General features: G+C 33.4%; 1 protein-coding gene across 2 annotated transcripts; it reads right to left on the minus strand.

Annotated features, from left to right (window-relative positions):
* Window positions 1–15,842: 15,842 nt before the first annotated feature.
* On the minus strand, window positions 15,843–22,723 carry LOC108459864 (protein LAX PANICLE 2). 2 transcript variants are annotated; one of them, XM_017759260.2, is made up of 4 exons: window positions 21,798–22,723; window positions 21,589–21,639; window positions 21,397–21,469; window positions 15,843–16,142 (listed from the first exon to the last, which is right to left on the minus strand). In XM_017759260.2, the coding sequence occupies exons 1-4, from the start codon at window positions 22,529–22,531 to the stop codon at window positions 15,972–15,974; spliced, it is 1,029 nt and encodes a 342-aa protein (XP_017614749.2). In that variant the 5' UTR covers window positions 22,532–22,723; the 3' UTR covers window positions 15,843–15,971. The 2 variants fall into 2 exon arrangements, with proteins under 2 accessions (XP_017614749.2, XP_052882474.1); XM_053026514.1 differs by having other exon boundaries at window positions 15,843–16,145.
* Between the last annotated feature and the right edge of the window lie 2,509 nt (window positions 22,724–25,232).

A 25,232-nucleotide genomic window follows, 5' to 3' on the forward strand; every position in this document is an offset into this window, starting at 1 on the left:
GCAAAAAAAGTCTAAAGGCAAAAGCTTATAAAGTAGTATTTATGGTCTGTTAATATTTAACCTAATATTGACCATTATGTCCTTAAATGAAAGAAAAAAAAGACTTAAGCTTGTTTGGACAAAAAATTACCCCAATAGTTTTTCATTCGTCATGTAGCAGTATCACGAAACCCAGGCTTCGGTATCATGACACCCAAAACATATGGAATAAATGGAAAGTGCATATTGAAATTTGCTCATGGAGCTTTCCCCTCAAAACATGGCAAGTTATATTTATGAAATATCAAGGAAATTGATAAGATCATTATGTGAAATTATTTGTGTTCAAGTGTAAATTAAATAAAAAGCCCTAGTAGACTTAGTACATCAGTGAGGATACAATTGGTATGCCATAGGGGCCATTAGCGCTTGTATTTTAGGAAATACGATTTCAAACTATGGTTAAAGCCTTAAGGCATAACACTTTTGTGCGTTATGAATCCAGTTCTACAGTCTTCGGACATTAGTGCTTTTAATGTGTTATTCATGGATGTGATTGGTTGGAATCTTATCTGCCACAATTCGAGGCAGCAAATTAGGTTCTTTTTGGAACTTAATGAGCTTGTTTTCAACATAATTTAGTTTTATTTTGATTAGTTTTACATTTTATTATTTAATGTTTAATTATGGTAAAATAAGCATTTTTACGCATTTTTAGATGTTTCGATAACCCATTAGGCCAATTCAGGTCTAGGGTATGACTAATGGGCTACTTGAATGTGCAGCACATTGTTTCAAGCCAAGAAACATAAGTGACGACGCTAATGTCGCGACTTCAGCACGCAATGTCTCAACACTGAACATCGAAGCTACCAGGGATGAAACAGAGACGACGTCGCGATGATAGGTTCTTTGACGTCATGACGATAGTGTTAAAAATTGTGTCCATATTGTAGTAAACATGTAACTATTTTCTATTTATATGAGCAATGAATAAATAAATAAAGTTAATTTCATATTTCACTATTATGTCTTTTTTATTTTCTTTCTTTTATATTTTGCATGTATAGCGAAATTATGACAAACAAATATTAGCTCATTAATTGTCTAAAGTTCAAACTGAAGATAAGTGGCATTGTAAAGAATGTTTACATAGCGAGAAAGATAACTTACTTCAGTAGATAACCTAAATGAGCCCGTAATCCCGTAAAAGAATCAAAGTGAACATTTGATTCAAATACTGAGAAGGATTATTATGTCATCTACAATTCTAATTGGAGATATGGCTAGTCTTGGCTATAGGAGCAGTTGACTCCACAAGTAGAGACATAGATATATTCATTGGTAAAATGATACATTAGACTAGACCCAAGATGAATTAATTCTGAATTCGTTTGTGAATTAATTCACTTATGACATTCATGGTGTGATTTACCTAAATCCTGAGTTAGCCATTAACCATGTATATGCAATTCATGTGCTTTGATATAAGTGGAGGCTTATGCTTTAAAGATGATTGAGTCCATCGCTGATATGTTGGGTACATGACTTGTGTGTGGCATGGTTTTACTACCAAAAGTGGAATTCATAGCTCAATTAAAGATTTCATGATATACTTTCATTGGAATTGTGTGGATTGATAAATATGGAACGTGGTCACAGGTTGCTAGTTCTAGAACGAGCAATTTATCATAGTCATTTGTTGGCAGTGATCATATTAATCATTAAGAAGACACAATGGTAACAATGAGATAAAATAAGATTGTATTAAGTGAATAGATTTAACTCAAACGGATCAAGAACATCATATGAGGGTAACACACACATGACGAGGTCATTGGACAAAGCAATTGGATGAATTTCTTTCATAAAGAGTATACAATAAGGAGTTTTCAATCATGGTACTTCTTGTGGACTGACCCCATGATTAAGTAATTGCGAATTATCAGAACGATGCTTCTTGATATAAATTGTATATGTCTGATTGGTCCCTCTGCTAACTCAACAAAAGCTCGATCGGACTGCATTTGAATCAGAAGAAAATTCTACGACTTTAGGACTAATTTAATTAAGTTGATTTATTCGATGTGAAATTAAATTAGGTGGTTGTGAGAATTGTTTAATTAGATAATTTGATTGAATAATTTTCTTGAAAAATTAATTTGGAAAATCTAAGTAATTTTTGGAAAATTTAATTTTGATCAAGTAAAATTAAATTAATCAAATTAATTAAAATTAATATGATATTTTTGGAAGTTAATTTTCAAGTCAGACAATGGCCTAATGGGTACTTGAACTTGAAAATTAGATCTAAGATCGTAAATTGGGCCCAGAAGCCCAAAACTGAACCAAAACTCAAAAGCTGGTCAAAAATCTAGCCCAGTATGTGAAACGGGCCGACAGTCCAACCGATGGCTAGACCGAAACGGTCAGGTCGTCATTGACTCGGACCGAACAGGCATCAATTGAATCGGCTTAGTGTAACGCCCCAATTTTTGGGAATTCTGTGAATGTTGCCATAGGTTTAATTATGTTAGTAGGCCTCTAGAAGGCCCAAGCTTAAGATAGAACCCGGCAATTTTAGTTAATTTTTGTTCCATAAGAAAAATAGGGTGAAATTATGAAATAGAACCTATGTGAAAATGTTTGAAAATGCTATAGGCTAAATTGAAGTGGCCAAATAAATAGGAGTGCAAAATAGGAGGATTTGCATGACAAACCTCCCATTTTACATGAAGTGGCTAGCCATCATGTTGTTGTAGACAAAATGTACACTTGATATCCATAATTTATGGTACAAATTGATACAAATTGATAATAGGTTAGGTAAATGTTCCATGATAATGGGTTAGGTAAATGTTTCATGATAATAGGTTAGGTAAATGTTCCATGATAATGGGTTAGGTAAATGTTTCATGATAATGGGTTAGGTAAATGTTTCATGATAAGAATATCATGTCTTTTGTATTAAAGAATTAAATGGATGAAATATGAAGTTTTATTAAAAGAAAAATGGGTGAAATGAACAAAGTTTTGTCCATCTTTGTTCATCATAGCTGAAAGTTAGAGAAAAGAAAGGAGAGGAGAAAGCTCTTGAGTATTCGGTCATTAGGAGGAGGAAAATTGAAGGTAAGTGCTTGGTACCTTACTTCTATTTTGAGGTTCATGAGTTCTTCTTGATTCTACCTTAACTCTTGAAGTATATTTTGATTTTTAGTTGTGTTGTGAGCATTTAGTCATGAATTAAAATGAAGGAAATGGTTGTTGTTTCATGTTCTTTTGATAAAAAATGGAAGATAGGTGAAGTTGAGCCAAACAAATGAGCATGCATGTGCCTTAGATGTTAAAGGGAAAAATCAGCTAACATGTTGTGTTTTAAAATGATGAAATGAAGATTATTCTTAAGTAAAATCATAGATATGTGATGATTGATTGGTGATATACATGTTTAAATAACATGCATGCAAGGTATGTGTGAAAGAGTGATTTGGTAATAAATCTGCTTGGGACAGCAGCAGTAACGTGACTTTGGAAAATCACCATAAATTGTGGGAGATGAATTAGAAGCTGAATAAATTATGTAATTAAAGCTTATTGAGTCTAGTTTCTAATGAAATAAACAAGAACATATTTTGAATTCTGTAAAATGAGAAATTTGATTCGTAATGAAGAGTGGTCAGATTAGTCAAACAGTGAAACATGGGAAACTTTGAGAAAAATCTGGTATTGATTGGCTAAACAAAAAAATTTTGAAAATTTTATGGATAGAAGATATATGAGTCTATTTTCAGGGAAAATTAACGGAACTTGATTTGGAGTTTCGTAGCTCCAGTTATAAATAATTTAGTGACTGTTGCTCAGGAAGACAGCTTGCAGTGAAATTATGATTATGTGGTAAACATTGACAAACATTTGTTAATGAGTTGCTTATTGATTTCTTATAAGCTTACTATGATCTGTAGGTGTGGTTGGCCGAATATTGTAAGGGGTTAATCGTAGTTTGTATTTGAATAGTTAGATTAACGTGTTAGTAATCCAATTGTAGGCGATTAGTGTGTGGATCTCACAAGATATCGTCACAAACAGTGTGTAACTAACACCCTCTTTCTTAGTCTAGATCGGCAAAGCGAAATGCGAAAACCGGTATTTTGTAGATTTGCGAGTGTGCGAATGCTCGTGAGGTAAATCGATTAATGTTTTTGGTAAGCTGCAATGTTTGGATTGCAAAGTGCATGATTTCGTGCCTCGATATTTTTGGGCTTAATGGGCCAAAATTGGAATGATGGGCCAACTGCCCAATTCGGTAAGAACCCTCGATGCGTGATTCGTTAGTACGTGAAAAGTAGGAATATGCATGAAAACCCTAAAATAGATAAATTACTGAAATACCTTTAAAATGGAAAATTTACGGTTTACCCTAGTAGATAAATTACCGAAATACCCCTAGGTTAAATTGACCTAAATGCATGTTTGATTGTTGTTATTTCTCGCATGCCATGTTGTTATTATCGATGCATGGGATGGGATATTGACGGAGGAAGTCTGAAAGTGGCTTGTCCACGCATCTTGGAGGCTTTGCCTCAATTCTATGTTAATCGAGCAAAGCAAGGCTACAACCGTGGGGTGTTAATTTGGTGGGTTGAGCTATTCCCACATGGAGTGTATGGCTGGTACGGTGGAGTGTAGTGGTTGGTGGGTTGAGTAGTCTCCCCAAATGGGCTTGCATATGTTTATTGATGTTGCATGTATTTTGAAATGGGCTTATGGGCCATCTTGTTATCTGAATAAGGGCTAAGGCCCATTTTTATTGTAATGAAAAGGGCTCGCCCAAGACCATCATTACTGAAGGGCTTAGGCCCAATGGGCTTGAGTTGACTTGGGCTTTGAATGGGTTTCTTTACATGAGTTTCCCCAAACTCACCCCTTTTATTTTCATCCACGTGGAAATCCCCCACCATAGTGGGCTTGGAGTCATGAGGGAATTCGGAGTGGCCACCGTTCTGAAAGTTTGATTTTCTTCCGTGAACTGGACATCCTTTTAATTACGTTTGAGGTTTTGGGCTTTTAAATGTAATAAGGCCGCTTATTTATTTTTGATGGTTTTAATATGTATTACTAAGATAGGTAATACTTATTTTAACTGTTGAAATTGGATAGCTTTAGGCGCGTTTTCAAAAACAACAGTTGATTTCAAAATAACACGACAACAAGCAAAGCTTCCATAATGAAAGTATTTTCCAAAATTAATCACTTTTCCTAAAAATGACTTAATCAAATCGGTTTCCTAGAAATATCCATGACGTTAAGGTGTGGCAATGGCGGTATGCATGTCAGGATTGGATCCAAAGGCGACTTGGTACTTAGCGATCAGATGGACTCACCACCTCTTTTCTGTTTCCTACCTGGTGCACAACTTCCATTCACTTTAATCCTTAATGAATTAATCTTTTGAACATCAAGTACGATTTTCTGGACTTAGAATGGAAATTTTTTTTAACGTTTTTGATGTGGCATGCCGGATCCGGCCATAACTTCTGGGCCGGGTTTGGGGTGCTACACTCAGGGTGTCGTAAGGTGTCGCATCTATATCACCGGACATGGTGGTGCCGGTGACTGTGACTAGGGCTTCTCGGTGGCCAGCGATGGTTGGTCATTGGTGGTTAAGCAGTGGAAAATTTACACTCCTATTGGGACTCTACCAAAGAATTTGATTTGATTAATTATTCCAAAAATAATAATATTTTAATATTTTAATATTAAATTTAATTTAATGTTTATATTGTAGATAAATATTTATTATTTTAATAAGATTTAATATTAAAATGATTAAGTTTAATAATAGTTAAACTTTCTAAACTCTTGCTATATAAAGAGAGCATTGGGTTATCATGTTTCATACACTTGAATTTAAGAGAAAGTTGTAAAGAAAAAATTCTCTAAAGAGATTTTCTAGAAAATTTTTAAAGATATTTTTTCTGATTTACAACTTGACTCAAAATTTTAGAGAAATTACAAAATTATCCCACTGGTAATTTTTGTGAAAAAATTTTCTGATTCGAAACAAGCCCACACTCGACAGACGTGAGCTTGAGGATAGTGGAAAAGACTACTCGGTCGAAATGCTCAGCCTAGACAAATGAAAAGATACAATTTTGATTAAGTGATTATTACTTTAGATATCACAACCAAGATCTTGTTTTGGGAAAAATTTTAAAACTCTGATTTTCCCTAAATTTATTTTTCGCTGCATTTTTCAAGCCCTTTTATCCAATAGACAGGACGAAAACCTAGAAAGGGTAGTCACATTTTGATAACTAATTAGGGTTTTGTTTCCTAGTTAAGCCCTACTTGCTTCAAGGGCATTTTAGGCACCTAGTACCTTAAATGTAGCCTATAAGTCACATTTTAACCACATTAAAGGGGAAGTCAACCTAGATAGACAGATTTTGTTACACAGTTTTCTTTAGTTTTTAGTTTAGTTTTCATTATGTTCACTTAATCGGAAGATCCTATTCCAAAGTTAGATAATTGCGACCAAAGGATGTTCGGAATCATGCTATTTCATTTATTAATTCATGAGCATTCTCTTATCCTTATTCTTCTATTTATATTTCGTTCATTATATCTTTTAATTGAATGTTTGTATGAATATTTGAATATATTTTGTGCTTTGTACTTATCTTGCATGAATTGGGTGTTTTGTTAATTAATTGATTATGTAACACCCCAGTTTTCGAGGGTTAAAAGTTCTGAGGTTAGTGGTTAAGGGTAGAGAGGAGATTGTGCTATTATGTTTAGTAGCACGTTTAAGTGATAGAATGGGCCTTCTGGTCTGGTGGATTAGTAAGTGTTAGCATACCTCAAGGTTCTAGGTTCGAGTCTTAAGTGCGCATTCTTTGAGAGCCTTTTTATTTTGATTGGTTCTCAATTAATAATTTGTATTTATTTTGTTTTGTTTTATTTTACTTACTGTATTTTTATTATTTATCTTTTTCTTGTTCTTTCTTTCTACTGGAAACGTCCTCCTCTTCTTTTCCCTGTTTCTTTTCCTTTTCTTTTTTGAAAATAGTGGCGTGGGGTTCGCGATAAGCTATTGATTTCTTGTTCGTTGGATTGAGTTTTGGGCATCTTTGATCACAAGACAGGTGTGGGATTTGAATCTTGTATACCTTTATTTTTTGTGATTTTTGTTGCGGAAATTCTTGTTTGTGTTCTTAACTGTCGATTTTGGAGTGTTAGTTGCTGAAAAAGGTATGGAAATACAACATATCTCGACACCCTTCTATCATTGCGATGGTTGGGGATGTTGCGAAGGCTGAAACATCATTTTCTTGCTTGTTCTGAGGTGGTTTCGTAGCCATTGGGGTTTCCACACAGGTATGTGCTAGTTCATATGGCCGTGTGCTTTTGAGAATTAGGGTTTTCGGGCCAATTTTGGTGCCACATGGCCATGTGGCTGACTTGGGGATTTTATTGTTTCTCGCACAGCCGTGTCCCTTGGGCACACAGGCGTGTGAGTTTAGGGATTAAGCTTTTGAGTAATTTCGTACCACACGGTCTGACCACATGGCTATGTGGCTAATTTAGGGATTTAGGGATTCTACATGGGCGTGTGTTTTGGACACACGGCTGTGTTTGGTGGCCACACAGCCGTGTGAGACTTTCACACGGCTGTGTCAGCCCTGTACTTAAAGTTAGTGTAAATAGACAGAGAGTTACATGTCTTATCCCCACAGTCATGTTCTCGGTCCACACGGGCGTGTGCCTTAGCCATATGGACGTGTGCCCCTCTTCACAAAGGCGTGTGCCCCTCTTTACATGGGTTTTTGACCTACCACAAGCCTAGTTAATTCCACACTACCATAGCACACAGACGTGTGGTTCTAAGTCATCTATTTTGAGTCTGTGTGTCTTTGTTACAAGCATTTGTCTGTGTGTCTACCTTGACTGATCTTTAGTCAGTGTGACAAAGAATTATCTGATCTAGGCTTCTGCCTGAGTGTATCTATGACTGTCATATGAGATGTTTAATTCTGAATCTGTTTTGTTGGGTGTGTGCATAGTTGTTCTGTTTGACTGTCTGATATTGTGTCTCTGATCTGTGAGATTGTATACATACATACACCTACATAAAATATTTTGGGATGGGTTTTGAAGAGAAGAGAGTCTAATTCTGATATGATCTGGCAATTCAAACTGTAATTTATCTATACCATATATTTTTGCACTGCATTGTACAGCTCATACGTCAGCCTTGCTTCGTATATTTATCTGATCTGGCAGTTAAACTACAAATTAATGGTATAGTAGTCTACAGCATTACACTATACTGCGTATACGTTAGCTATGCTATGTATACATTATCTGATCTAGCAGTTCAACTGCATTTTGATAAGTTATTGTTGCTGGGCAACTCGGGATGACGTTATAAGGTGTGTAGGGCTGGATGGGCCTACTTGGTCCTATGTGGTGTGTTTGGTTGGATGAGCTCAAACAACTCATATGAGGTGTGGGCTGGATGGGCCTACTTGGTCGTATGTGGTGTGTTTGGTTGGATGAGCTCAAACAACTCATACGAGGTGTGATCGAGGGACGGAAAGGTGTGTTTGGCTAGAAGGGTAGGTTCTTTTAATATCAGACTGCATACATACGCATCTGTTTGAGTGTTCTGTGTGTGAGATTCTCTGACTGTTTTTGTTGGACTGATTAACATAGGTGACAGTGTACCTGTGAGTTTTGACTGTAAGGTTAGTGTCTGTAATCTGATTGTCCGAATAGCATTTGTGCTGAAACTTTTGTGTGAACTTGATGTGCTCTGATTGATAAACTCTGTCGGGTCACTAGTCCCAGGTAGGTTTTATGATTCGGTGAATATTTGAAATGTTGTTGTGTTTCTATTTTGAATTTTGTCTCTTGTCTTGTTTCAAACTCACACTGAGCTTGAGTAGCTCACCCCCTCTTAGTGTTTCCTTTTCAGGTACATTCTGAATTATGATGCTAGACTCGGTGTGTGGAGGTCTTGGGTAATCTCGGTGGAAATAAATGATTATTGGTTTATATTTCCAGTTTATATTTGGTTAAGCGATTTTCGAACTGTAAGATTTTAAAAAGCTATGGTACAAGTTCCATTTTAAAATTTTATTCGTTTATTAGTTTTGGTTACATGTTTTACTTAATTGTAATTTTACATACTGGGTTTTAAACGATCAAACATTTTAGTTGACTTGAGACGGTTACTTCGGTGACCAATGTGACATCCGAGATTCGGTCTAAACTCTTAGGTCGAATTGCGAGTGTTACAGATTGAGTGTACTAGAAAGTGTTTATTTGTAACACCCCTCACCCAGTTTGGTTGCCAGACTCGAGCAATAGAATGCTACGAACAAATATCACACAATTACAAACAATTTATAATATAAAATCATAAACAATTATTAAATTATCACATACATGCATGTATGATCACACTAATAAATCAATTTCAGGTAAATATTGACTATACAAAAGCTTAAAAATAATTCGGGACTGAACAAGGATCAATTTCAATTAAAAACAAAAAGTTGAGAAAATTTTGAAACAGGGGTCACTCAGCTGTGTGGCCAAGCCGTATGACAAAGTCTAGACCGTGTGGCTCAGAAACATGGTCGTGTGGTCAAACCATGTACGAATCAAATTATGGGTTACACGGCTATGTGGTAGCTTGTGTCTCAGGCCGTATGCACCTAAAATGGCTTCTAAAACAAGAAAATTATTCACACATCACTTGGGTACCAAGCCAAACCAAAAACAATCATTTACATACCTTAAAAGCTCATTCAAACAAGCTTAAAACATTCAACTTAAGTGCCTAACCAATGTGCCCTCATTGGCACCACATGTCAATAATTCAAAGCAACTCAAAATGGAATTGATCAAACATACTAATCTTGAGCACATTAAGTCATTTAACCATCTCATATTTGATGTTCATTCTAACATTACAACTTAGATACAAAGACTATCAAAGCTAATAAGGTAAAACATAGTTATAACTTGACTCTTACTAATTCCATACTAAAATCACTAGGCATATCATCTATTAACTAGTTCCAAACAATCATCAAGCATAAAGCCAAATATATAACCAAATCATTAATGACAACATTAGGCAATTAACCCAAAGCAAAACACTTCCAAGCTATCAACAAATTGACCATTTCCAACACACATGTATTTAATTACATACCATTAAAGATCATCAAGATACAAAATGACCAAAACTAGAATATCACAACTTAGGTACATGTCAAAACCAAACAAAAATACTATTCTCCACATTTGAGTTCGAGACCGTCGTTGGATGCTGGCTCAATGATCAAATTGTAATATACCTAACCTATGCACATAAAACAAAATCGTACGCTGAGTATAACTCAGTGGTATTTCTAAAATCGAACATTAAAACATAATATAAAGTTTATAATGCATTTTAACATGCCAATCTACAAGTCCTAATACATCACATAAATATAAAATCTATTTACACATCTTAAATCAAGCCGTCATAGTTGCTGCATATACATTTTTCCCTATCACAATCGAATTGATTAAATCGTACAATGTCAAAACCTTAATTTCGAGCTTATAAACAAATATTTACTATCCACACTTATTTCAGTTTCATTTATACTAGATTTCTCAATTCCACAACATAATTTCATCAACCAATCATTGAATTACATATGTGATAGCAAAATTCAACACCAGTTGAATTCAATTACATATTTATAACGTTATATCATAATTTTAGTATATTCATTTTAGTCTTTATCATAATCAACTAATTCAAATCAATTTAATTTAGCTCGTTGAATCATTTCCAGCTTACCTTATTACCATGTGATGCAGTTTGTAATTGCAACAATTAAAAAGATCCGGGTTATAAAAATACAAACCGTAAACTCCAAGCTATTTGTCAATAACTTTATCCTTTCCTTTTTGTTTTGAGGAATACGGACTGACGTTTGCTACAGATTAACATAAATACGCCAGATCATCAATACACAATCATTTTCACATTTAATTGCTAATTTATGTAACTTTTGCATATTATTCAATTTAGTTCCCAAAACAGGGACTATCATAATTTTCACATTTAATTCCAAACTTTTATACCAATTTCACTCTAAGCCTAATTTAATTCCTTATTTCTCATTTTTACCTTAAAATTTTTATTTTTTCACAATTTAGTCCATATTACACAGAATCAATCATTGACTTTACAAGTTAGTCATTTATCAATTCTAAACTTAAAATCCATCAAAATCACACCTCAAAATCTAATTTCAACAATGGTAACACATAAATCTTTAACAGTACCAAAAATTGTAACATAGGTTAACTAAATCAAGCTACAAGGATCCCAGAATATAAAATTTACAAGAAATGGGTAAAATTACACTAACCAAATTGAGCTTCAAAGTTTAAAGGGCAAAGGTTGAATAGTATTTCTTCTTCCTTCCCAATTTTGACATGCAAAGAATGAAGATGATAAGCTTGTTTCTCTTTTTCCCCACTTTGTTATTTATCTTCATTTTGTTTTTAATTTATTTTATTCTAACATAATTTTTTAACTTAAGTTTTATAATATAAAACACATATATACTAAACCATGTCCGCCATCATTATAACCATTTATATATTGGTCTATTTATTTAATAAGCTCCTTAATCAAGTTTCACCTTATAAACTAATATCAATTCATACTTTTATTACTTATGCAATTTAGTCATTGTACCTAAATTAAACACTAATTCAATGGAATTACTTAACCGAAATTCAATTCGTTTCTAATATAACTCCATAAATATTTAATAAAAATATTTATAGGTCCCCTTTACAGAAATGTGGTCTTGATGCCTCAATTTTCAAAACCACTAACTTTAGAATCGATACACTTATACATTGTCTAACTTTCCAATTAACAAAAATTATTAGACCAAACTTCAATTTAAAATTGTAATGCCCTTGTAAATATTAATAAATAATTTTTTTACTGACTCTATCATCGGAAAAAAGAATCCTAAAACCATTGTTTCCGACACCACTGGCTTTTGGGTCATTACATTAGTCAAGGGACATAGTACACTAGGAAGTGACGCCCCTAATAGAAAATCTAGATAGGCTCCTCAAACGAGACTTAACATGCCTATTTATAGAGTTTATGCTCAGACCTAATTAGAGTTGCTAAACAACCTGAAATTCTAATTAAGATACATTGTAAGGACTAAAATACCCTTAATAATTCATGTTCATCACTTGGTGTCACAACACCACAAGACTGGTGTCGTGACACTGCCTTCATTTTCTAGGTATTTTGGCTTCAATGTTTGATGTTGTGACACAACTTCTCAGTGTTGCCATGTTATAGTCGTCCTTCATCTTCTAAGCCCGAAAACAATATCCTACACACTAGATAGAGTCATTAGATCAACCCTAAGCCCCTAGTGGCCCATTAGGTTGTTACATAACTCAAAATTGCGTAAAAATACTTATTTTGCATAAATTAAACTAAAAACAGTAAAAACTGAAAACGAAATAAAAACATATAAAAATGCTATAAAGCAAGCTCATTAAGTGCTGAAAAGACCTTAATTTGCCACAACGAATTGTAGCAGATCACAAGCCCATCTCGAGTACATTACTCAAGGCATGGCATTCTTCAGGCCAATCACAACTCATTATACTGAGAGGCATGGTCTTAAGTTGCCACCATGGGCTGCCCCATAGCCATCCCCATTCTAGACCACTCCTACAGATGATGACCCATTTATCCCACTACAAAATGGTGGGGCACATTCGAGTCCAATGGAAAAGGGGATCCCAATGCGCAATCCATCCAACATTTGACACCCTGTTTCGAAAATACAATCCACAAGCAAAGGAAAGGGGAAGATGGTCATTTTTGGACGAGGACGACTGTACCGAGAAGTTCGATAATGACGATTATGCTGACCTTTGAAGGAGTTGTTAAAAAAAACTGTTTCTTTCTATGTAGGAACCTCACCTTAGGCAACACTACAATTTCAAGCTGAACCAGAAAGTGGAGAACGACTTGGCTGACTTTCTAACACTTTCACGAAAAACTAGGTGGTCTCTTCTCTTAATTTCTTTTGGGAGCACATTAGGGACAATGTGTCAAATAAAGTGTGAGGGTAACATAGAAATTTTTCTTAGTTTTTAGTAATTTTTAGTTGATTTTTTTTCTTTTCTCGTGTGTTTGTGTGTGCTTGAGCTTGTAGAAATACAAGTGATTGGTTAGGAGCATGTGAATAGGTTGTTTGTATAAACTATAAATCTGGCCTGATAACAAACGATTTTAGGTTGTTTAATTTTAGATTAGTCAGTTCAATTTGTTAAACTGTAAATAGGAACAAGGAGTTAAGCATACCAAGTGATAAATATATACACGAGTAAGCATATACATTTGTTTGAATCATAGGTTGGAATTTTATCACTCAGTTATTGGAATTCATGGATATTGAAATAGTATAGTATAATAAGTATGTAATCCTTACAAGTATATGCCTAAATGAAAACTAATGAGTAAACAAAAGCATTGTGAGGGCTAAAAGCAATGCGAGAGTTATAAAAGCATAGAATGGTTAAAAACAATGTAAGTAAAAAGTGAACGAAATGAAAAAAAAATCAAATAAAAAGAATGAGTACTTAAGAAATTTTTACTCATAATTGCACATGAGTTATTTATACTTGTCAGTACTATACTAAAGTTCAAAACATGGATGAAAGAAAACTAAGTATGTGGAATTCTAATTGATTGTATTCTTTAAACATAGATGTTGTACGTATGTGCCTACTTGAGCATAACAACCTTGTACTGCCCCCAAATGAATAATAGAATGGGTCCCAATACGTACATCTCCCCACACACTCCTTGATGGCAACTTCTTGGCAACAGGTTGCCACGTCACCACTATCAAACAAAGGGGTATCTCCTATAAATATCCTCCAAGATGAAAAAAGAGGGATCTTTTCCTCCACTTAGCAACCTTGACTTCTTATTCCCTATACACAACCGTCCTTACATTTTATTCTTCTCTAGCTCTCCGCTTGTCAAGATGAATTAACTTCCTTCGCACCACTACCTTCTCCTCATTATATACTCCCTTGTTGATACCTCTCATCAACAAAATTCTATGATTTTATTAAATTATTTTAATTTTTTCTTAAAAATTCAAAAGATTTTATCATATATATTCCAAAAACATCCCTTATTTGTATCACACATAAAAACATGTAAAAATTGTTACAATTTAAAGTAACACCTTAAATCACATATATTGAAATAAAAATCCAACAAAATTTAACCACAAATGTAACTATATGAAATCATCTCCCATTAACTATATTTTATAAGATCAATTTCCAACTTTGTCGTGTGAGATGGAATTTTCCCATCGATTTCTAAAACTCCGCATGACTTGAAATGCATTGATCGCATTAATATATTTTAAAATGGGAACACAAAAAGGTATTCCACTCAACTTTCATAGGTTTTAAAAATCCAACATTTCAAATTGAAGGCATGAAATGTCACCTCTCAAAATTCTACTACTAAGCTTGTTACATTTGATTCAGAGATTGCAACAATTTACATATTTCACATAAAATAAAATATATTCAGTTTCAAAAGAAGGCCAAAATGTGTCCCACAGTACACTATTCTCAATTTAAAACAAATATTATTAGTGGTACAGTTTACTTGATTTTTTTCCTCAGCCCTATGCAACATCAATGTTATTAAATTCAAGAAGAAGAAGAAGAAAAAAGGCTATTTTTACATTTCTAAGTTGCTGTGATTGTAAGCCCAGCCCACTTAACTTTGACATCTCCAGTACCAGTCAATTGGAAAGCATGAGCATATTATGGATCACAAATCGAATTATGCAAACACTACTTAGCCACATTCTTCTTTTGAAGCATGATGTTTTAAAAGGGTTTATATAATTTTAATGTGCCCATAATTAAAATTCATATGTTATTTGTGAATTAATGAAAATTAAAATTATTTGAATTTATTTTTAAAATTTATAATAATGTATTACAATTTATTTTACTAACAGTTCATTAAATATGAATCATGATAAATTGAGAGATTCCTATACTATATAAGATTAGGAGTAATTTGATCTTTCTCAAAATGTATGGAGTGAGCTAATGAGAATAACTGAAGATGATGTTAACTATTTTATTAATGAATTATAGGGACAATGTTAAAACGAGATAAATTTAATTATTATACTATTTAAATATGAGTAAACAAAGGTAATTAATTGTTTATATTCGTTTAAGGAGGCTCAATTCGAGTTTTTTTATTGAGGATTCAATTGATTATTGAGTTATTTTCCAATAGTTTTCATTATACTAAACTTAATTAATATTGATTTCAATTGTTCTTATTTATATTAGATCATTTCATATTTGGGTAATTTCGGATTTAGATTTCTTAAATTTGTTAATTGAGGAACCACATGTGGTCTGATGGTCAAAAGTGTTCACTACCCCATATGTTAATTTAGATAATACAAATTTTTTTATGTTTGATTATTTAGAATTCGAGTTTGTGTGAGATTAGGTGAATTCAATTTCTATAAATCATAAATTAAGGCAGATTGGGAGAAGTGAATAGAAAAAAAGAGATTAGTGAATTAATCAATGAAGTTTGTAATAGTGGACACAAATGAGAATAATTAAATATCATCAATTCAATTTTACTTGCGTTATTGCACCCCCCAAAGTAAACCAAACCCCCCAAAAAAAAAAAATTTCTTCATGATTAGTGATCATCGAAAAGAAAATAAAAATAAAAGAAATTAAGGGATGGGCATTTCATAAATTTAGAATGATACATGGCATAAAGGTGGGGGATTAATTAAATTATGAGAAAAGGAAATGAAAAAAAAAATCGAGGTGTGTATTGGAAAGCAAGTAATTCAACCCCTCCTACCATAGTGAAGAAGCATGAGATTAAAATGAAGGGATGGTGGCGTTGAGGTATGTGGAAGCAAAGTGACGACGGCGTCTGTTGAACTCCATATTTGATCTCTCACATGCTCCAACGTCAACCCTGGTTCAAGCTCTTCCCCTCTGCATCTTATCTCTACCTGCTTTTTCATCCATCCATTTTCCACGTTATTATACTCGTTTATCCTAATTCCAATATAAAAACATTCCAAATATGATCACTAATACTACTTTATTAGTCTAAGTTGACAGATTTGACAAAAAGTGGAATCAAAGAAGAGTTTGCTCGATTTATAGCCGAGGTCCACCTTGTTTAAAGAGATCACCTTGGTAGGCAACATATGATAAACACTTTTACTTTGCATGATCTTCATTTAAAATATCACGAAAAAAATTTCGTTACTTTTCATGCATAATGCTTTCTTATATTTTGTCAAATAAAACATCATGTTCGTGACTTTTTTTTTTGTTTCCGTAACCTTTTCAAAATGTCACGAAAAACTATTTTAATGTAATAAAAACTCTTAGTCATATTTAAATACATGTATGAATCCCTATCATAACTCAACTAGACTCCAAGACTCATATTAAGTCATATAAACCTCCTTCCTAGACTAAATTCCTCCAAGACTCCACTTTTCTATTTGAAACTTTGCAATGCTATTTATTCTTCTCCCAAACTTCAAAAATCTCTCTACACAACTTTTATAATTTTGTGCTACTTCCAAGAATTAGATAATTACCTATCATTTAAAGAATTTTTTACTATTGTGAGTTGGGATCGAATCCTCAACCACATGATTAAAGGACAAAATAAACTATCATCTCACTACACTTTATATTCATAATCATCTAATTCACTAATAATACATAAAATCATAAAAAAAATAAATCCAAACATTAATAAAAACCCATAAAAGAAAATTGTTTCTACGCTGGAATTTCAATTTTTGAAATTAATTTAGATTAATATATGTAGTTTTACAAGTAAAACTGAAGTCATGGTTGATAAGTGGCTTACGTCTTGCCCATGCTAATATGCCGCATCTCTTTCAAACTTGCAACTTACCCTTAAAAATTAGAATTTCTCTTCCCTATTTTCCAATCCCATTAAAGGAAAAAATTCAAAGACACTACTATTTAGTAGTGCAACTTAGGTCAGCGGTCAGGCAGCCAAATCCACCGTTGATCCCACGGCTGCCCAAAATAAATCATTACGGGACCCAACCGACCTAGACTTTTCTCGTAACCCAAAATCATGATTCCATTTGAATTTTATTATAACTAGTAGTGGTGTTAATTATAAAATTATTTACTTTATTTTACAAATTATAGGCTTAATTAAAGTAATCAAAAATACAATATTTGTATTGGATCCTGAAAGCCAGGCGAAGAACAGGCACGACCCAACGATTTCTCTTTGGTCAATCTTATAAAAAAAAAAATTGGTTTCGCTCCTGTCACTCATCCTCTGATATAATTCTTTGAATATAATTTAATTATCAAATAAATTTTCTGCATAGAAAAAAATAAAATGTAAATTTATTGTAAAAAAATCAAATATATTACCACATCATCGTCATTTAAAATTATTTAATGAAATTCTTAAAAGAAATTTAAAAATAAAAGGTAATCAAATAATAATAACAAATTAAATTTAATTTCAAAACGTCATTTTTATTTTTATAATATTTTCATTCCTACAAAACCTAACTTTCTCTAACATCTGTCACATACAACACAACAATCGCATTTCATGCACGTCTTCTTCACGTTGCTTTCACTTTCCACATTTACAAAGCCAAAATCCCTAATCTCTCAAAGGTCAATAACCCTTTCTAGTTGTGTGTTTTTTCTTTTCTTTCCTTTAATTTTTAAAATATTAAATACAGAGGTTGGCTTCATAGGTAGGTAAGAAAAACCATACAACCACTGTTAATTTTCTTCCAGAAATTACTAAATTATATTTTCAATTTTCTAAAATTTATAATTCAATTTTCTGTTTAATGAATGGGATATGACGTTGATGTAAGATAGAAGACTAATTTCCCCATAATATTTAATGCTGCATGCATTCCGTTCACCAACAATAAACAAGACATTTTTCATGAGGTGGGGGGTTCTTATCTGTTTTTTTTTAATGCTTTTATTTTTGTCTTTTTTCAACAACTAGGAATGATTCTGTTGTGGAACTATCCCTCATGTATTGCTTTCCCACAACGTAAAATATTTAGGGTTTATTTTATTTTTATTTTTTTAACTTTCTTTTCTTTCAATATGCTAGTCGTGGGAATCAATGAGTGATCATAGTGTCTTTAAAGCACAATCAATTGGAAGCACTTAAGGGTTTCTTTTTTTTTTTATTTATTAATGGCCATTTTTAAGTACAATCCACTACGAAAACAAAAGGCCCTACGGGTTAGCTGTCTGAAAGCTGAGATATAAGAAGCGAAAGCGTGACGAAAGGAAGGGATAAAACATGCAGATGGGGGGCTTGAGAATGATAAGGTACACGTGTGGTTTTCATGGCCCTGCGATATGATTTTACTACATATATATGCCTTACTATCAAAGTATCCAATCCTAAAGTGGGTGGAAGAACCAGAAGTGAACTTCTTTTCTCCAAGCATTTACACTAAGTTTGAATTTGAGAGTAAAAAATCTCGAATCTTAAAAGATTTATGATAGCCTTACAGTATATACAAACAAAGAATTAGACTATGGTACTCTTAAATTTTGGGTAATGATAATGTGAACAAAGTGGTGTGAAAGATTAATAACTCCCATCCCTAGATACCAGTATTAACAAGTATTATTTGTGGAATAATAGGTTAAATTATTCACTAAACTTTGTTTTTTCTTATATAAAATGTCCTCATCATCTAAGAGAGGGAAGAGTATACATCTACGCTAAAATAGATTAGAACACTACTCATTGGATATTTTTATTGCATGTCATGTGAGAAAAGGAGGAAAAAAAAACCCTAGCTAAGATGAAAATTGTATATCACCTAGCCGACCCGCTACTATGAGTTGACCTAATAAATTACTAAATGGAAAGTTTTTTTTTTTTTTTTATAAAAAATTATTCCTATAGTATCTAAACATATTTTTAAAGATTGGTTGTATATCTTTTCGGTTTAGAATACAAACAAGCAATAGCTGTAACACCTTGTGTTGTGACTGACATATATATTAATATATATATATCGTCATAATCTCAAGTGGATTACTTCATGGCATGAAGTGTAAGGAAAGAAACACAAGTATATTTTCATTAATTTCATGGCATAAAGAGTTGACCAATAAATGCTTCAATTAATTGTAAACTACAAGACATAATTGATGTTGCTGGTAACAAGAACACAAAACAAAAACAGAATGTCGAAGAGGATGTCATGAAATTCATGCATACATATAAAATCCTAGCAAGCTTATTTAGTTTTGGATATTTTAGGTCGTTGGCTGAGAGACAAGACAAAACTGATATTTAGAGTGCAATAAATGACTGCTATGATCATCAATTTGGGTGGATAGATCTTTAAGACGATAAAAATGAATATTTATAGTATGAGTGACTAAATAAAATATATTTTCTATAATCGTAAGATCAAAATAAAATATAAAAAAAACTATAAATCATGTAATGACTAATCATGAAATTTGTCTTTAATGTAACTAACAATTTTTTTGTCATTTAATAATTAAAGATAGGTTAATATGTGATGAAATGATGAGATGAACTGGTTGACATATACAACAAATTCAAATAAAAGCTTCATTTTGGATTATATACGTATGGAAAACTTCATTTCTACTCCTCTAGGCATCATTCCACGTAAAATTAGTGAATGTTTTAACTTATGTTCTTAAGGCTCAAACAAAAAATTTCATAGTGTAAGGGTCTAAAAATATTATAGCAATTCACATCAATTTCAAATTCGATTTTAGACATATATATAATCAAACTAATATAGCGAGGGCAAGACATATAAAATGAATTACACAAAAGGCACGTACCATTCACCAATAAATTTTCATTTAGACTGACATTTTCTCCTATATTCTAGAAATTGCATAGAAGGAGTTGCAATAATCTTTCTATGTACTTGTCCATTAATAATTTTTGCAATTAGCTATAATTTTTATATGCCATAACATGCAAAACATGAAATGCGAAATGAACTAAATAACATCAAAAACTTATGATACAAATCATTCTTGTTAATGCAACTAAGAGAATGCAGGTTCAAATTCATGAAATAGTAGGGAATGTGTAGAAGTATGCATTTTATAAAGAAATGACACAAGGTTACTTAGGCATTTTTCTTTGAGGCAGATTCATCTTATCCTAGAAAAAAATTGATTTTCTTAGGTTATATATTATGATGCTAAAGTATTATGGAAGAAAACTTCAAATGTCATTATTATTGAGAAGAAATAATTGTTTTTGATGATGAAGTGTGCATGAGAAGCATTTCTTATAAAGGGGAGGGATGTGTCGAAAAAAAATAAAGTGGAACTAGATAGCTAACAAATTGAGATACAATAAATCATTCACTTATATAGTGCACCTCGTGTACAAATTATTGTGATATAGACCTCATTTATTTTCATGATAATGACTGTTTACGTACGGGTTCTCTCACCATTGAGTACATATATACACGTACGTCTAAACCCTAAAAGAATAACAATGAAAATGATTCATATACTAAGAATTTAAGCATCTTTTTTATACTTCCCTTGAATTCTGGTTCAAGTAATGGTCATATTCGGTGCAAAATACATATCATATTGGATTGTGGATTTTAAGGCACCCCTGGTCATTTCGTGCAGTTGATTATTTTATATGCTATATCTTTTTTTTTTCTTTTTTTACTTAAATTTACACAATATATATATCTATACTTTGCTTGTGTTGATTATTCATATGTTACTTTCACATAAGTTTGTGATGTGTAACAGTAAACCCCATTTGTAGAAGAAGGTGGGTTGGTAAATTTCTATATTATTCTCTCTAAACTTACTACATTTGAGCCCTAAAACCTTCATCCTTTCACTAAGAACAGGCTCCTAGGTTATGGATTTAAAAGCTTAATTAATGAAGCATTAGATAACAAAAGGGCTAACAATGAGACATACTTCCCACCTAACAAGAAACAGTACCGAGAAATGCATTTTAGTTCTGGGGTTTCTGTCATGTCTCTATAACACCAACCAAGTCCTATACTCATAAAAAGAGATTAATTAACTAGATAGAAAGATCGCTTCATTTTTCTTCTTTTTGGCTTTTTTTATTTATTTAGAAAATCGTCATGTTTTTGCTAATGAGAATTGCAAAAAAAAAAAAACTCATTTAATGGTGTAATTAATGGAGTTTGCATGTAATACCTCGGATTCGCTATCCAGTTTCAGCTTGTTAACCAGATACTTCATTATTGACCCTACTGTCATCTTCCCGTCCCTAAAACAAGTTCAAAACACGCCATAATAGTTAATTTTTGAACCCAAAAAGGAAGTATATATAGAAAGTAGTAAATTGGAACAATAATAATAAAACAAAAGGGATAAAATATTATTTACTTGATTCTCAGGTAGCTCTTTGGTATTTGAGGCAAGAATGGTTCTTTTGCTCTGAAATGTAAAAATCAAGTTAATTTAATCAGAAAAGTAAACTCTAATATTTTAAAATACCTTCAACGCGTTGTGATTAATTAAAAAAAGAAAGAGTATTAAGAGAATTTTCAAACAAAAAACAAAAAGTGCAGACTATTTTTTTTTTCTTTTCTTACTGGTTTTCAGATGCTTGTAGGATGAACCAAATGCCAGAATGGGGTCTTCTAGGAGGATCAATGATTTTAAAATCGGTGCTCGGCCCGGCGACATCGATTCCGGGTTGCACTTGAAATGGTCTGGCAAAATAGGAGCCTAATGGCACCAAGGTGGAAGGAGCTGTTGCCGCTGCTATAGGCCTACATGCCCTGCTAAACATGGAGCTGGTTCCTTCTTGTTGTAAGAATAAAGAAGTTGTAAAACCTTGCATAACCAGTGGATGCAGTGGAGGTCTAAACTCAGGCATATGTGGCCTTTCTTGATGAGAGGTGCCACCAGGTAATAGATCAAGCTCGGTCAACCCTCCTCTTGTCGCGGTTAGATCGACCTGGTCATGCTTGTTATGATGATGATGATGGTATTTTGTTGCATGACCTCCTATACTGAGTTGGAGCCAACCTTCATCATCTCTCTCTTCTTGTTCTTGATTGTAATCCTTAGAGCTGGAGCCGGTTTCATTAAGGCTATTAGTTCTTGATGGATTTTCAGCCATTTTATTAGCACCCTGATCAGATCCTAAGCAAGCTTCGTTGTGATAGTCATACCCGTGAAGACGGTTCATGAGACCAAAATTCTCTGTATAACTGCTATCACCACCACCACCACCACCACCACCGCAACCGTAAAAATCCAGGCCGCCACAGTGAGGAAGATGGTTTCGTTTAGAAAGGTTTTCAGCAGGAACCATGGTCATATCAGCAGGTAGCAAGGAGAAGCAAGAGAAACCATGGATGAAAAGAAATGAAGGGTTTTCAATATGTTGTTTTAAATTGTTGTTTCATTGGGGGAAGATATAGAGATTAAATTCTCTTGGTTTGGAAGCTTGTGGAGATGAAATAGTTGCAGGAGAAGAGAAGGGGGGGGGGGAGAGAAAGAGAGATGGTGGTCAGTCAGATTTGATTAAATAATGATAGTATTTGTATATATATTCTTAGGGAGGTCGAACCATCATAATTTTTTGACTTTATTAAGACGAAATATATGTTCCACCTGTTTTTATTGGGAAAAATATGTAGCAAAGGGTCCCTCAGTAAACACCTTTAGGGCATGTTCCAAGGAGAAAATGACTGTAAAGGCTCTTTCTTTTTAGAATATCACAAAAAGGTCCTTTTTAGCCCTAATGGGAGGTTATGGGGAATGTCTTATCATTCCTAGAAAAAATTTAAACTACAATTAGAATGTTGAAAACTAGACAACACAAAACCCCATCACGTCGCCCCCCTTTGGCCCCAATAGATCCCACGCCTTTCATGCTTTTGGACGGTGCGGATCATAATCATAAATTGTTAATAAACTATTCATACTAATGCTCTAGTGCATATTCACCCTTAATTCTCCATAGACAAATTAGTAATTTGCAGCAAGCATATAGGTAGGATGTGAAAAACATTTCCCCTGCAAAGCCTGCTGAATTAATATTTTTTTATTAATTTTTAAAAAATGTCAGTTGTGTGCAGGGAGTAATCTGATTATAGTATATTCTTAACAGCAAAAGGACAAGTTTAAGAACTTGCGTGCCAATGGCTATAATACCCTGGAATTGAGACAAGTGGAGAGGGCAGAGGAGTGGCAAGGCATAATGAGATTACCTGTCAAATAATAAAGAAAATAAGAATAAATAGGGAAGTTTGGCATGCATGATGGTGTTTCCCCATAACTCGAGAATCGAAAACACAGCGACTTGGGGTTCTTGGTAGGACATTCGTTGGTGAAGCAAGCATGTGCACCCCACCCTACCCTCCCTGCACTCAACTGTACGCTGAGACCTCCTCTCATTTGTTATCTTCTTTTCTCTCTCTCTCCCATTTGATACTATGTTCCTTTATTTTTAAACTTGGAACAAGTGATTTTAATATTTGACTCACAACAATGGCTTCTGTTCTTTGTTAGCTGCCTGATCGTTTTCTGAAAAGCTGCTTTCTTTCCAGCCCATCAAACATGCCCTGTCCATCTCGCTCTCTCTCTCTCTAAAAACAAGAAAGGGACTTTTCAGGGAGCAGTCATTAATCAACAAATTCTCTTAACTTGTAAGGTTTAATTGTAATGGTGTGAAGTCATGTGTATGCTTACAGCATCGCTTTCTAGTAGTAGCATAGCACTACTTGGTAGCAGCGATGCTTCCTAGCAGAACATTGCTCTCTAGCAACACTACTCCCTAGAAGCAGCACTACCTATCCTATAAGGCTCCTTGGTCAATTATACTTCTTGACAACAATGTGTTGCTTCCTAGCAGAAGCACTCTCTCAAGTCTCAATAGCATATCATTATCAGTATTGCTCCCTGATATTAGGACTCCCTAACAACGATTCTCCCCAATAACAACATCATAGGAAGCAACACATCTAACCATAGAGTTCCCTTGGCAGTTGTGCTCGCTGAAAGTAGCACTTCATGGCAGTAGCACTCAGAGCACAACGCTCTTAGGTAGCATGGTTCTAACACTCAAATTCTAGAGCGCTACTGTTACTTCATTAAGCAATCCAGTGCTCCACTCACTTAGCATTCCAACACCCCTTGTGTAACTTGTGTGGCAAAGATATCTTATTCGGAAACTAGCAAGACTCGCAACTACATGAAGACGGTGAAGCTAATCCCATAATATTGGTAGGATTTTTAGATTTGCCACCACTCTTGAGATGGACCAAAAAGCATGGCTTAGAGACTTGGATTCTTAACCTTTTCCTAAAACAAAAGTAGTTGCTTGTCCTATTGAACAAACAATGCATTCATAAGTGTGCTGTCAAGTAATGCTTTCTTAATTAATCTAATCACAACATTACTTGGGCGTAATCTCCCCATAAACTTCATTTAATATAGTTTCTTTGGTAACCCATTATTGGTCTTTGATAACTTGCCACTCACTTTGCAACCACTCTTGGTTACTTCCTTAAAAAGGCTATAAATAGATGTCCAATTCCAAAGGTTTCATTTGATATCTTTTAGGATGGTAAACTTGGGTTAGACTTGATTATGGGTTATGCCAAGCTAAGTCAATGCAAAAAGTTAGACCTGTTTTTAGTTTTAGGCCAATGCAATCCAAAAAATGGGCTTAAATTTCTGTCTAAGTTTAGCTTAGATGAAAATGCTAAACTCGAGTCCGACCCAGCTTACTCATATTAAAAAAATTATATTATTTTTATATAAAATAAATTAAAATCATAATACATTAAATACACTAAAAATATTAAAATAAATGTATCTTAACAAATTGAAAATATATTTAAAAAAGTCTTTCTACTTAAATAACATTAAGATCGTTGCAACTTAATAAGAGAATTCCTCTAAAATACAAAATTAATAACAAAAAAAGACTTATACAATATTCAAATAATAACAAAAAAATAGTGTCGAAACCATTTTTTTGTTTTTGAAAACGGTCGACATTTTATTTTGAA

The sequence above is a fragment of the Gossypium arboreum genome, chromosome 4 (assembly GCF_025698485.1).
Source record: "Gossypium arboreum isolate Shixiya-1 chromosome 4, ASM2569848v2, whole genome shotgun sequence".
Classification (NCBI taxonomy): Eukaryota; Viridiplantae; Streptophyta; class Magnoliopsida; order Malvales; family Malvaceae; genus Gossypium; species Gossypium arboreum.

What these genes read in the sequence shown, in the direction of transcription:
- LOC108459864 (XM_053026514.1), bottom strand. Translation starts at nt 22,531, where the DNA reads ATGACCATGGTTCCTGCTGAAAACCTTTCTAAACGAAACCATCTTCCT. An exon ending in CTACAAGCATCTGAAAACCA is followed by an intron (nt 21,640 to 21,797) that starts GTAAGAAAAGAA and finishes TTTACATTTCAG; the next exon opens with AGCAAAAGAACCATTCTTGC. An exon ending in AACTGGATAGCGAATCCGAG is followed by an intron (nt 16,146 to 21,396) that starts GTATTACATGCA and finishes TGGATGAAAAAG; the next exon opens with CAGGTAGAGATAAGATGCAG.